This window comes from Bufo gargarizans, chromosome 7 (genome assembly GCF_014858855.1).
Source record: "Bufo gargarizans isolate SCDJY-AF-19 chromosome 7, ASM1485885v1, whole genome shotgun sequence".
Lineage (NCBI taxonomy): Eukaryota > Metazoa > Chordata > Amphibia > Anura > Bufonidae > Bufo > Bufo gargarizans.
Genome location: NC_058086.1, coordinates 20,239,717 through 20,251,066, shown reverse-complemented (window position 1 = coordinate 20,251,066; position 11,350 = coordinate 20,239,717). Strand labels below are relative to the sequence as shown.

Genomic DNA, 11,350 nt, shown 5'->3' with positions numbered 1-11,350 from the left:
TGTTCCAGTTTGGTGCACTTAACAAGTTAAGCACCCAAGGAATAGACTCGAATGTATACCTGAGCTCTTTGCGGTCTTTAATGTGAAAATGGTCTGCTTTCTGTAGTTGCAGTATATTTTTCCACTAATGTTTTACAATTTCAGCAACGTTAAAGCATTTTAGCACATTGTCTGGACCAGTGGCGTAAGGATCGCCATAGCAACCATAGCAGTGGCTATAGGGCCCTACGCCACTGGGGGCCCGTCCGGGTCGCCTTCTGTAGATTTTTTATTTATTTATTTACACACACAGCACAGGCAGCCAGGCCCGAGCCGCGGACCGCCCGCCCACTACTCTAGACTAGTGTAGTGGGCGGGGTGCGGGCAGTCCGTGGCTCGGGCCTGGCTGGGGAGAAGGAGTCAGGACTGGAGCAGGGCACACAAGCAGCAGCTTAAATAGGTGGTGGAGGGGGCCGGGACGGGCACAATTAGTGGGCGGTCCGTCCGTGGCCCAGGCCGGCTTGGGCCTGGATGGGGAGGAGTCAGGAGCAGTCAGAGCAGCACAGATAGAGGTAGGCAGTGGATGGGCTGGACCGGGGGCGTACCTGAGTGGAGGGAAGAGAGACTGCAGCAAAAGTAAGTGAAAGAAAGTGAGAACTTATGATTTCTGAGATACTTGATCTGAATTCTGAAGTTAAAAAGAGCTGCCTGCAGAGTGGGAACCCCTAAGAGAAGCAAGGGGCGCCCTCCTTATCATTGCAGGTCTGCAGGCAGCTCTTTTTAACTTCAGAATTCAGATCATCAGACTCTCACTAATTACAAATTTACAGCACACACACCCTGGCCTGTAGTGTCCACCATCAGACAGGGGAGGGAAGAAACCCCAGATCTAGAGTGTGCCCCCAACTTGGGGGGGCACACTGACACTCTAGTTCTGGGGTTTCTTTTCTTCCCTCCCCTGTCTGATGGTGGACACTACAGGGGTGTGTGCTGTAATTAGTAAGTGAGAGTCTGATGATCTGAAGTTAAAAAGAGATGCCAGAAGTGATAAGGAGGGCGCCCCTTCCTTCTTTTGGGGGGGCACACTCTAGTTCTGAGGTTTCTTATTCCCCCTTATATGACAGACTAAGGGTACTTTTGCACTTGTGGCTGTTCAGCCTGTCGGATCCGTCCTGCCGCTATTTCGCTGGACCGCTGCTCCGTCCCCATTGAGCGGTGGGAGAACTAGGATGGGTGTTTGGGTGGGAGCTCTGGAAGGGGTGGTGGGAGGCCCGATAGATAAGTGGGGGGGCATACATTTTTTTTGCTATGGGGCCCATGCATTTCTAGCTACGCCCCTGCAAGTTGTCATCCTCTTTAAAAGGAATCTGATTTCAATGCACTTTGCCCCATCTCGGTGGCCCGTGTCTTTATTTTATGCAAATCAGCTCCTTGGTGCAATGAGGGCATCACTGATGCACCAAGGAGTTGCTGTTTGTGACGTGGCCCTGTATTGTCGCGACTGCATGTTTGCTACGGGGATCGGGAGTTCAGGCCTAATGCTTGCTGGGCAGAAGGGGTCTGTACTGCGCATGCACAATGATGTTTTGCTGATGCCAACGTCTGCCTCTTCCTGTTGTAGAGCGACGTCATCAGCGTGTGCACAGTACAGACTTTGCAAGCTTTAGGCCTGTACTGAGCGTGCGCCAGTCCCCCAGGCAGGGGCATTGCTAGGGTTTAAAAACATCCGGGGCACAAGCCCACTGTACCATGACCCCGTGAAGCCATGCCCCCACCCTGTGAAGCCACGCCCCTATCGCCACCGGGGGGAGGCCCTTCACAGTAGTTATTAACTCCTTTCAGCAGTCCCCCCTTCACAGTAGTTATTAACCCCTTACAGAAGTCCCCCCTTCAGTAAAATGGGGACTGCTAAGAGGGGTTAATTACTACTGTGAAGGGCCTAGCCATCTGGGCAACCCCACAGATCCTCCCCCACCCCCCTTGTACTTGTTCCACTGATCCGCCACTTGCGGACTGCGTGGGCATGAGTTCAGTCACTTTGGTGCGCAATCCCGTCCTGCGGCGCGTGATCCCGCGAGACCTGTGACCTACAGCAGCGGGTCTCGCGGGATCACGTGCCGCAGGACGGGATTGCGCACCAAAGTGACTGAACTCCTGCCCGTGCAGCCCGCAAGTAGTAGAACAAGTACAAGGAGGATGGGGAATAGCCAAATGAAAAAAAAAATGTTACCAGGCCAGCATAACATTCGGGGCACTGGACAAAACATCCGGGGCTCAAGCCCCGAATGTTTTGACCTAACGACGCCCCTGCCCCCAGGTGAAAATGCAATCATGAGAATGCAGGGCCAGGCGGGATAACATTGCCACTGTCTGGCTTTGTCACTTAAAGCGTGGGGGAAGGGGCTACAGCCAGCAGGGAAAGTGAGCAGGGTGCAATGGTGACACTCTTGTTGCACCAAGAAGCTCATCTGCATAAAATAAAAACTTGACTCTCTGCAATGCGGCCACCAATCGAGAAAGAAAGAAAATGCAATACAGATTAGTAAGATATTTGCAAGGAAATGCTGCTTGTCTGCGCACTGAAGAAATTGAGCACCACAGCTTAAAGGGTTCTTTCAAATCTTTAATACTGAGTGTTTCTGAGATCAGAGATAAGAACTCTACATGAACAGTCAGCTGATGGAACTCAGGAGGAATAGTCAGCATATAAACTGATTTTTAACCACAGGTATCACAAAAACTACTTACAATTTTTAATACAGACCAATTGAAAACATGATTTTAACCCAAAATGAGTAAAATGGAATCATAAAATATTTTCCTGAAGGTGTCCGTAGCTTTTAAAGGGAACATTTCACCAGGACAGACACCTACAATAATGTTTGATTTATTCCAAATGGTTTCCAAAGCTTCTCCTGACATAATATCACTATATCTCAAATTAACACAATTCTACATATTGAATCTCTACAGTAATCACTTCTAATAAGCAATACTGAAAATGTCAGGTACAATATAATCGGTATGGGTTCCATCAATCAGACCTTCTCCATTGAAATGCACAAACCAGCAGGGAATTTTAATGCCATTCTTGTGATCTTTTCGGTAGTCTCTTTGTACACCCCTAAAAATGATACATAGTAATAAAATCAACAAGCACCATAGAAGAATAATTAAAAATGAAAGTAAATTATGGAAGTAAAAATATAATTGTAAAATCAGACATGCTACTATTCATTTATGCTTAAAGGAACATTTCACCTCTCCTGACATGTTTGTTTTATTAATTTCTATACCTATGTAATAACAATTCTGGAGCATCTATTCCTATGACTTTATGATCTGTCATTCCCGTATTATTCCCGCTAGTTATGAATGGATTACTAGCCGTTTGCAATGAAAGTCCAGGTGGGTGTTTCCTAGTTGAGGGGGTGTCCCTGCAGAGTCTTACACCGGCAGCACTGATTGGATTATATCAGACTGTGCAGGGACCCCCCCGCCCAACTGCTAACACCCAGCTAGACCTTCATTGCAAACTTCTAGTAATTTATTCATAACTTCTAGCAGAAATAATAAAGGAATGGCGCAACATAGAGTCATAGGAATAGATGCTCCAGAATTGCTGTTCAAAGGCAGCAGTGGGCCAGTTGTTCAAGAATGGTGTGTTGGGAAGGGGGGGGGGAGTTGGCAACTTAACCCCCCCCCCCCCCAACCCTGGACCAGACCTGTAAAGGAAAGATTACTTACCTACTTCCCAGTTCCCCACTCCTTCTCCTCCAGGCCTGTGATGCTCTTCTGGGCTCCCTTGATGTCGATACATCATGACTAATGGTCTCCCCTTACATCATGACTAATGATCACATCAAGCAAAGGTATACAATCTCAGCTGCAGCCATTGATTGTCAAACTGAATATTGACATCAAGGGAGCCCAGGCCTAGAGGAGAAGGCGTAGGGAGTCGGTGCTGGGGAACAGTTAAGTAATCTTTCCCTTTACAGGTCTGGCCAAGTGTGTGTGTGTGTGTGTGTATGTGTGTGGTGGTGGTGGTGGAGAGGGCAGAAAGCCCCCATTTCTTGCAAAACTTCAAAACTTCTTTAAGCTGTTGGAATTGACGGTAGACAGATAATTTAAGATTTATCACATCTTTAGACTCTTTGTTAGTTTAGTAAATGTCAAAAATTAGCATATTATACAAGTTAGTTTTTCTCAGTAATGGCTTCAGGCAGGGAGATGTCACTAATATAGATATATTCAGCTGACATTAGAACATCGCTAATGTCAGACAGTTTAATACCCATTTTTTAGGTGACAGAAACCCTTTAAAGGATAAATCATTTATCCAATTGGTTATATTTAGCTTTCTTTTGTCGTTTTTGTTCTACAGCCTGCTGTGCTTCCTATGCACTCAGTGAATCCGTCATCTGATGGGTTGGATGATGATTAATAACAAACATACATATCTAAATGGCGGTGGGGGGGCTTGACTTGAGTCATCTACTGATAAGTGATCATCACAGCATTAGAGCTGCAGGAATACATAACATCCAACTGTCTGGTGGGGTAGATGGGGGGGGGGGGGGGCACACTTGGGCAGCTCAGCCTCTGTTGGTGGTGGACCTTGTCCCAGCCCGGCTCTCCCTCCTCTACCTACCCCCCTTTCAGGATGGCAGAGCAGTGCAGACTGTCAGCTGTAACAAACAGCTGACAGTCTGCTTCAAACTGCAGACATAACCCCTTCCATGCCGTGGTCATTAGGGAACTGAGTATGGAAGGGGCTAACTATTGGGCATCTGCTCTGCTGTGGCAGCAGCCCGATGCTTGAATGGTTAATGAGTTAGTGTAGGGAACATGCGCCTATCCCCATCCCCCCTGTTCAGTATGGACACAACACCACCCCCTCCCAGTACAGGATGGCTGAGCGGCAAGCTGTGCAAGTCACCCCCATACCCCCCGTCCAGGATAGCCGAGTGGAGACCCCTACCCCCACTTTAGGACAGCGCAGAAGCCAAGACCCCCCCCCCCCTGTTCAGGATGGATAAGGAGAGCATGTAATACACAGCTGACAATCTGCTTGAAATGGCCGACATTGGTGCTGTTACCCATGTCGGCCATTTAACCCCATCCATGCTTTGGTCCTTAGGATCCACTTTATATAAGGGGCTAACCATCGGGCCGCCGTCTCCCGCACTCAGCCGACCTCTTTGCTCTCTCTGCGCATGCGCCGGGCTTTTTCCATCGTTCATGCGTGCCCAGCGCATGCGCAGAGAAGGGATCCTGTCTCTGGCTCCCACACTCAGCCGGCCGCTTTCGTCTCTCTGCGCATGCGCTGGGCGCTCATGAAAGATGGAAAAAGCCCGGCGCATGCGCAGAGAGAGCAAAGAGGTCGGCTGAGTGTGGGAGCCAGAGACGGGATCGCGCAGTGACAAGGAGCGCACCGCGCATGCGCGAGGCCTGCACGATCCCAGCCTCACAGCAGGGTGTCAATGACAGTAAAGGGAGGACGGGTAAGGGCGGCCTTAGCTTGACTTGAAGCAAGGAGGCCGCTGCCCCCTTGACTTCAAGCTGACTCTGAGGATAGCGAAAACACAGATTAAAACAGTGTTTTTATAAAGTATACAACAACCAGTGGAGGTATGAAAAACATGATTAGGAACACACTAGGGGCTACCGCAAGGTAATGATGTTGGTTTAAAATGTGTTTTGGAGGTGACAGGTTCCCTTTAACCACTTCAGCCCCGCTAGGTGAAACCCCCTTCATGACCAGGCCACTTTTTACACTTCGGCACTACACTCCTTTCACCGTTTATCGCTCGGTCATGCAACTTACCACCCAAATGAATTTTACCTCCTTTTCTTCTCACTAATGGAGCTTTCATTTGGTGGTATTTTATTGCTGCTGACATTTTTACTTTTTTTGTTATTAATCAAAATGTAACGATTTTTTTGCAAAAAAATGACATTTTTCACTTTCAGCTGTGAAATTTTGCAAAAAAAAACGACATCCATATATAAATTTTTCGCTAAATTTATAGTTCTACATGTCTTTGATAAAAAAAAAATGTTTGGGCAAAAAAAAAATGGTTTGGGTAAAAGTTATAGCATTTACAAACTATGGTACAAAAATGTGAATTTCCGCTTTTTGAAACGGCTCTGATTTTCTGAGCACCTGTCATGTTTCCTGAGGTTCTACAATGCCCAAACAGTAGAAAAACCCCACAAATGACCCCATTTCGGAAAGTAGACACCCTAAGGTATTCGCTGATGGGCATAGTGAGTTCATAGAACTTTTTATTTTTTGTCACAAGTTAGCGGAAAATGATGATGATTTTTTTTTTTTTTTTTTTTTCTTACAAAGTCTCATATTCCACTAACTTGCGACAAAAAATAAAAAATTCTAGGAACTCGCCATGCCCCTCACAGAATACCTTGGGGTGTCTTCTTTCCAAAATGGGGTCACTTGTGGGGTAGTTATACTGCCCTGGCAATTTAGGGGCCCAAATGTGTGAGAAGAACTTTGCAATCAAAATGTGTAAGAAATGACCGGTGAAATCCGAAAGGTGCACTTTGGAATATGCGCCCCTTTGCCCACCTTGGCAGCAAAAAAGTGTCACACATGTGGTATCGCCGTACTCAGGAGAAGTTGGGGAATGTGTTTTGGGGTGTCATTTTACATATACCCATGCTGGGTGAGAGAAATATCTTGGCAAAAGACAACTTTTCCCATTTTTTTATACAAAGTTGGCATTTGACCAAGATATTTTTCTCACCCAGCATGGGTATATGTAAAATGACACCCCAAAACACATTCCCCAACTTCTCCTGAGTACGGCGATACCAGATGTGTCACACTTTTTTGCTGCCAAGGTGGGCAAAGGGGCACATATTCCAAAGTGCACCTTTCGGATTTTGCAGGGCATTTTTTACACATTTTGATTGCAAAGTTCTTCTCACACATTTGGGCCCCTAAATTGCCAGGGCAGTATAACTACGCCACAAGTGACCCCATTTTGGAAAGAAGACACCCTAAGGTATTCCGTGAGGGGCACTGCGAGTTCCTAGAATTTTTTATTTTTTGTCACAAGTTAGCGGAAAATGATGATTTTTTTTTCTTTCTCTTTTTTCCTTACAAAGTCTCATATTCCACTAACTTGCGACAAAAAATAAAAAATTCTAGGAACTCGCCATGCCCCTCACGGAATACCTTGGGGTGTCTTCTTTCCAAAATGGGGTCACTTGTGGCGTAGTTATACTGCCCTGGCAATTTAGGGGCCCAAATGTGTGAGAAGTACTTTGCAATCAAAATGTGTAAAAAATGGCCTGTGAAATCCGAAAGGTGCACTTTGGAATATGTGCCCCTTTGCCCACCTTGGCATCAAAAAAGTGTCACACATCTGGTATCGCCGTACTCAGGAGAAGTTGGGCAATGTGTTTTGGGGGGTCATTTTACATATACCCATGCTGGGTGAGAGAAATATCTTGGCAAAAGACAACTTTTCCCATTTTTTTATACAAAGTTGGCATTTGACCAAGATATTTTTCTCACCCAGCATGGGTATATGTAAAATGACACCCCAAAACACATTGCCCAACTTCTCCTGAGTACGGCGATACCAGATGTGTCACACTTTTTTGCTGCCAAGGTGGGCAAAGGGGCACATATTCCAAAGTGCACCTTTCGGATTTTGCAGGGCATTTTTTACACATTTTGATTGCAAAGTTCTTCTCACACATTTGGGCCCCTAAATTGCCAGGGCAGTATAACTACCCCACAAGTGACCCCATTTTGGAAAGAAGACACCCCAAGGTATTCCGAGAGGGGCATGGCGAGTTCCTAGAATTTTTTATTTTTTGTCGCAAGTTAGTGGAATATGAGACTTTGTAAGGAAAAAAGAAAAAAAAAGAAAAATCATCATTTTCCGCTAAATTGTGACAAAAAATAAAAATTCTAGGAACTCGCCGTGCCCCCCACGGAATACCTTGGGGTGTCTTCTTTCCAAAATGGGGTCACTTGTGGCGTAGTTATACTGCCCTGGCAATTTAGGGGCCCAAATGTGTGAGAAGTACTTTGCAATCAAAATGTGTAAAAAATGGCCTGTGAAATCCGAAAGGTGCACTTTGGAATATGTGCCCCTTTGCCCACCTTGGCATCAAAAAAGTGTCACACATCTGGTATCGCCGTACTCAGGAGAAGTTGGGCAATGTGTTTTGGGGGGTCATTTTACATATACCCATGCTGGGTGAGAGAAATATCTTGGCAAAAGACAACTTTTCCCATTTTTTTATACAAAGTTGGCATTTGACCAAGATATTTTTCTCACCCAGCATGGGTATATGTAAAATGACACCCCAAAACACATTCTCCAACTTCTCCTGAGTACGGCGATACCACATGTGTGACACTTTTTTGCAGCCTAGATGCGCAAAGGGGCCCAAATTCCTTTTAGGGGGGCATTTTTAGACATTTGGATCCCAGACTTCTTCTCACACTTTCGGGCCCCTAAAAAGCCAGGGCAGTATAAATACCCCACATGTGACCCCACTTTGGAAAGAAGACATCCCGAGGTATTCAATGAGGGGCATGGCGAGTTCCTAGAATATTTTTTTTTTTTGCATGAGTTAGCGGATATTGATTTTTTTTTTTTTCTTTCTCACAAAGTCTCACTTTCCGCTAACTTAGGACAAAAATTTCAATCTTTCATGGACTCAATATGCCCCTCACGGAATACCTTGGGGTGTCTTCTTTCCGAAATGGGGTCACATGTGGGGTATTTATACTGCCCTGGCTTTTTAGGGGCCCTAAAGCGTGAGAAGTCTGGAATATAAGTGTCTAAAAATGTTTACGCATTTGGATTCCGTGAGGGGTATGGTGAGTTCATGTGAGATTTTATTTTTTGACACAAGTTAGTGGAATATGAGACTTTGTAAGAAAAAACAAAAACAAACAAAAAATGTCCGCTAACTTGTGCCAAAAAAAATGGCTGAATGGAGCCTTACCAGGGGGGGAGTGATCAATGACAGGGGGGTGATCAATGACAGGGGGGTGATCAGGCAGTCTATATGGGTGATCACCCCCCTGTCATTGATCACCCCCCCTGTAAGGCTCCATTCAGACGTCCGCATGATTTTTACGGATCCATGGATACATGGATCGGATCCACAGAACGCATGCGGACGTCTGAATGGAGCCTTACAGGGGGGTTATCAATGACAGGGGGTGATCAGGGTAATCAGGGTGATCACCCCCCTGTCACTGATCACCCCCCCTGTAAGGCTCCATTCAGACGTCCGCATGATTTTTACGGATCCATGGATACATGGATCGGATCCACAGAACGCATGCGGACGTCTGAATGGAGCCTTACAGGGGGGTTATCAATGACAGGGGGTGATCAGGGTAATCAGGGTGATCACCCCCCTGTCACTGATCACCCCCCCTGTAAGGCTCCATTCAGACATCCGCATGATTTTTTACGGATCCATGGATACATGGATCGGATCCACAGAACGCATGCGGACGTCTGAATGGAGCCTTACAGGGGGGTTATCAATGACAGGGGGTGATCAGGGTAATCAGGGTGATCACCCCCCTGTCACTGATCACCCCCCCTGTAAGGCTCCATTCAGACATCCGCATGATTTTTTACGGATCCATGGATACATGGATCGGATCCACAGAACGCATGCGGACGTCTGAATGGAGCCTTACAGGGGGGTTATCAATGACAGGGGGTGATCAGGGTAATCAGGGTGATCACCCCCCTGTCACTGATCACCCCCCCTGTAAGGCTCCATTCAGACATCCGCATGATTTTTTACGGATCCATGGATACATGGATCGGATCCACAGAACGCATGCGGACGTCTGAATGGAGCCTTACAGGGGGGTTATCAATGACAGGGGGTGATCAGGGTAATCAGGGTGATCACCCCCCTGTCACTGATCACCCCCCCTGTAAGGCTCCATTCAGACATCCGCATGATTTTTTACGGATCCATGGATCGGATCCACAGAACGCATGCGGACGTCTGAATGGAGCCTTACAGGGGGGTTATCAATGACAGGGGGTGATCAGGGTAATCAGGGTGATCACCCCCCTGTCACTGATCACCCCCCCTGTAAGGCTCCATTCAGACATCCGCATGATTTTTTACGGATCCATGGATACATGGATCGGATCCACAGAACGCATGCGGACGTCTGAATGGAGCCTTACAGGGGGGTTATCAATGACAGGGGGTGATCAGGGTAATCAGGGTGATCACCCCCCTGTCACTGATCACCCCCCCTGTAAGGCTCCATTCAGACGTCCGCATGATTTTTACGGATCCATGGATACATGGATCGGATCCGTAAAAATCATGCGGACGTCTGAATGGAGCCTGACAGGGGGGTGATCAATGACAGGGGGGTGATCAATGACAGGGGGGTGATCAATGACAGGGGGTGATCAGGGAGTGTATATGGGTGATCACCCGCCTGTCATTGATCACCCCCCTGTAAGGCTCCATTCAGACGTCTGCATGATTTTTACGGATCCATGGATACATGGATCGGATCCGTAAAAATCATGCGGACGTCTGAATGGAGCCTGACAGGGGGGTGATCAATGACAGGGGGTGATCAGGGAGTGTATATGGGTGATCACCCGCCTGTCATTGATCACCCCCCTGTAAGGCTCCATTCAGACGTCCGCATGATTTTTACGGATCCATGGATACATGGATCGGATCCGTAAAAATCATGCGGACGTCTGAATGGAGCCTGACAGGGCGGTGATCAATAACAGGGGGTGATCAGGGAGTGTATATGGGTGATCACCCGCCTGTCATTGATCACCCCCCTGTAAGGCTCCATTCAGACGTCCGCATGATTTTTACGGATCCATGGATACATGGATCGGATCCGTAAAAATCATGCGGACGTCTGAACGGAGCCTGACAGGGGGGTGATCAATGACAGGGCGGTGATCAATGACAGGGGGGTGATCAGGGAGTTTATATGGGGTGATCAGGGGTTTATAAGGGGTTAATAAGTGACGGGGGGGGGGGGTGTAGTGTAGTGTGGTGTTTGGTGGGACTGTACTGACCTACCTGAGTCCTCTGGTGGTCGATCCTAACAAAAGGGACCACCAGAGGACCAGGTAGGAGGTATATTAGACGCTGTTATGAAAACAGCGTCTAATATACCTGTTAGGGGTTAAAAAATTCGGATCTCCAGCCTGCCAGCGAGCGATCGCCGCTGGCAGGCTGGAGATCCACTCGCTTACCTTCTGTTCCTGTGAGCGCGCGCGCCTGTGCGCGCGCGTTCACAGGAAATCTCGCGTCTCGCGAGAAGACGCGTATATGCGTCCAGGAGGAGTAAAGCAACCAC

The 11,350-nt window shown here is 47.3% G+C and overlaps 1 protein-coding gene across 6 annotated transcripts in view; it reads right to left on the bottom strand.

The window, feature by feature from the left end:
* Nucleotides 1-2,581: 2,581 nt before the first annotated feature.
* The window catches only part of LOC122943070 (inter-alpha-trypsin inhibitor heavy chain H3-like), a 107,096-nt gene continuing 98,327 nt past the window's right edge, over nucleotides 2,582-11,350 (bottom strand). For all 6 annotated transcript variants that reach the window (XM_044300481.1, XM_044300483.1, XM_044300482.1 and 3 more), the window contains one exon: nucleotides 2,582-3,103. In XM_044300481.1, the coding sequence (XP_044156416.1) occupies nucleotides 2,962-3,103 (142 nt within the window). In that variant the 3' untranslated portion in view covers nucleotides 2,582-2,961. The remainder of the gene's footprint in view (nucleotides 3,104-11,350) is intronic.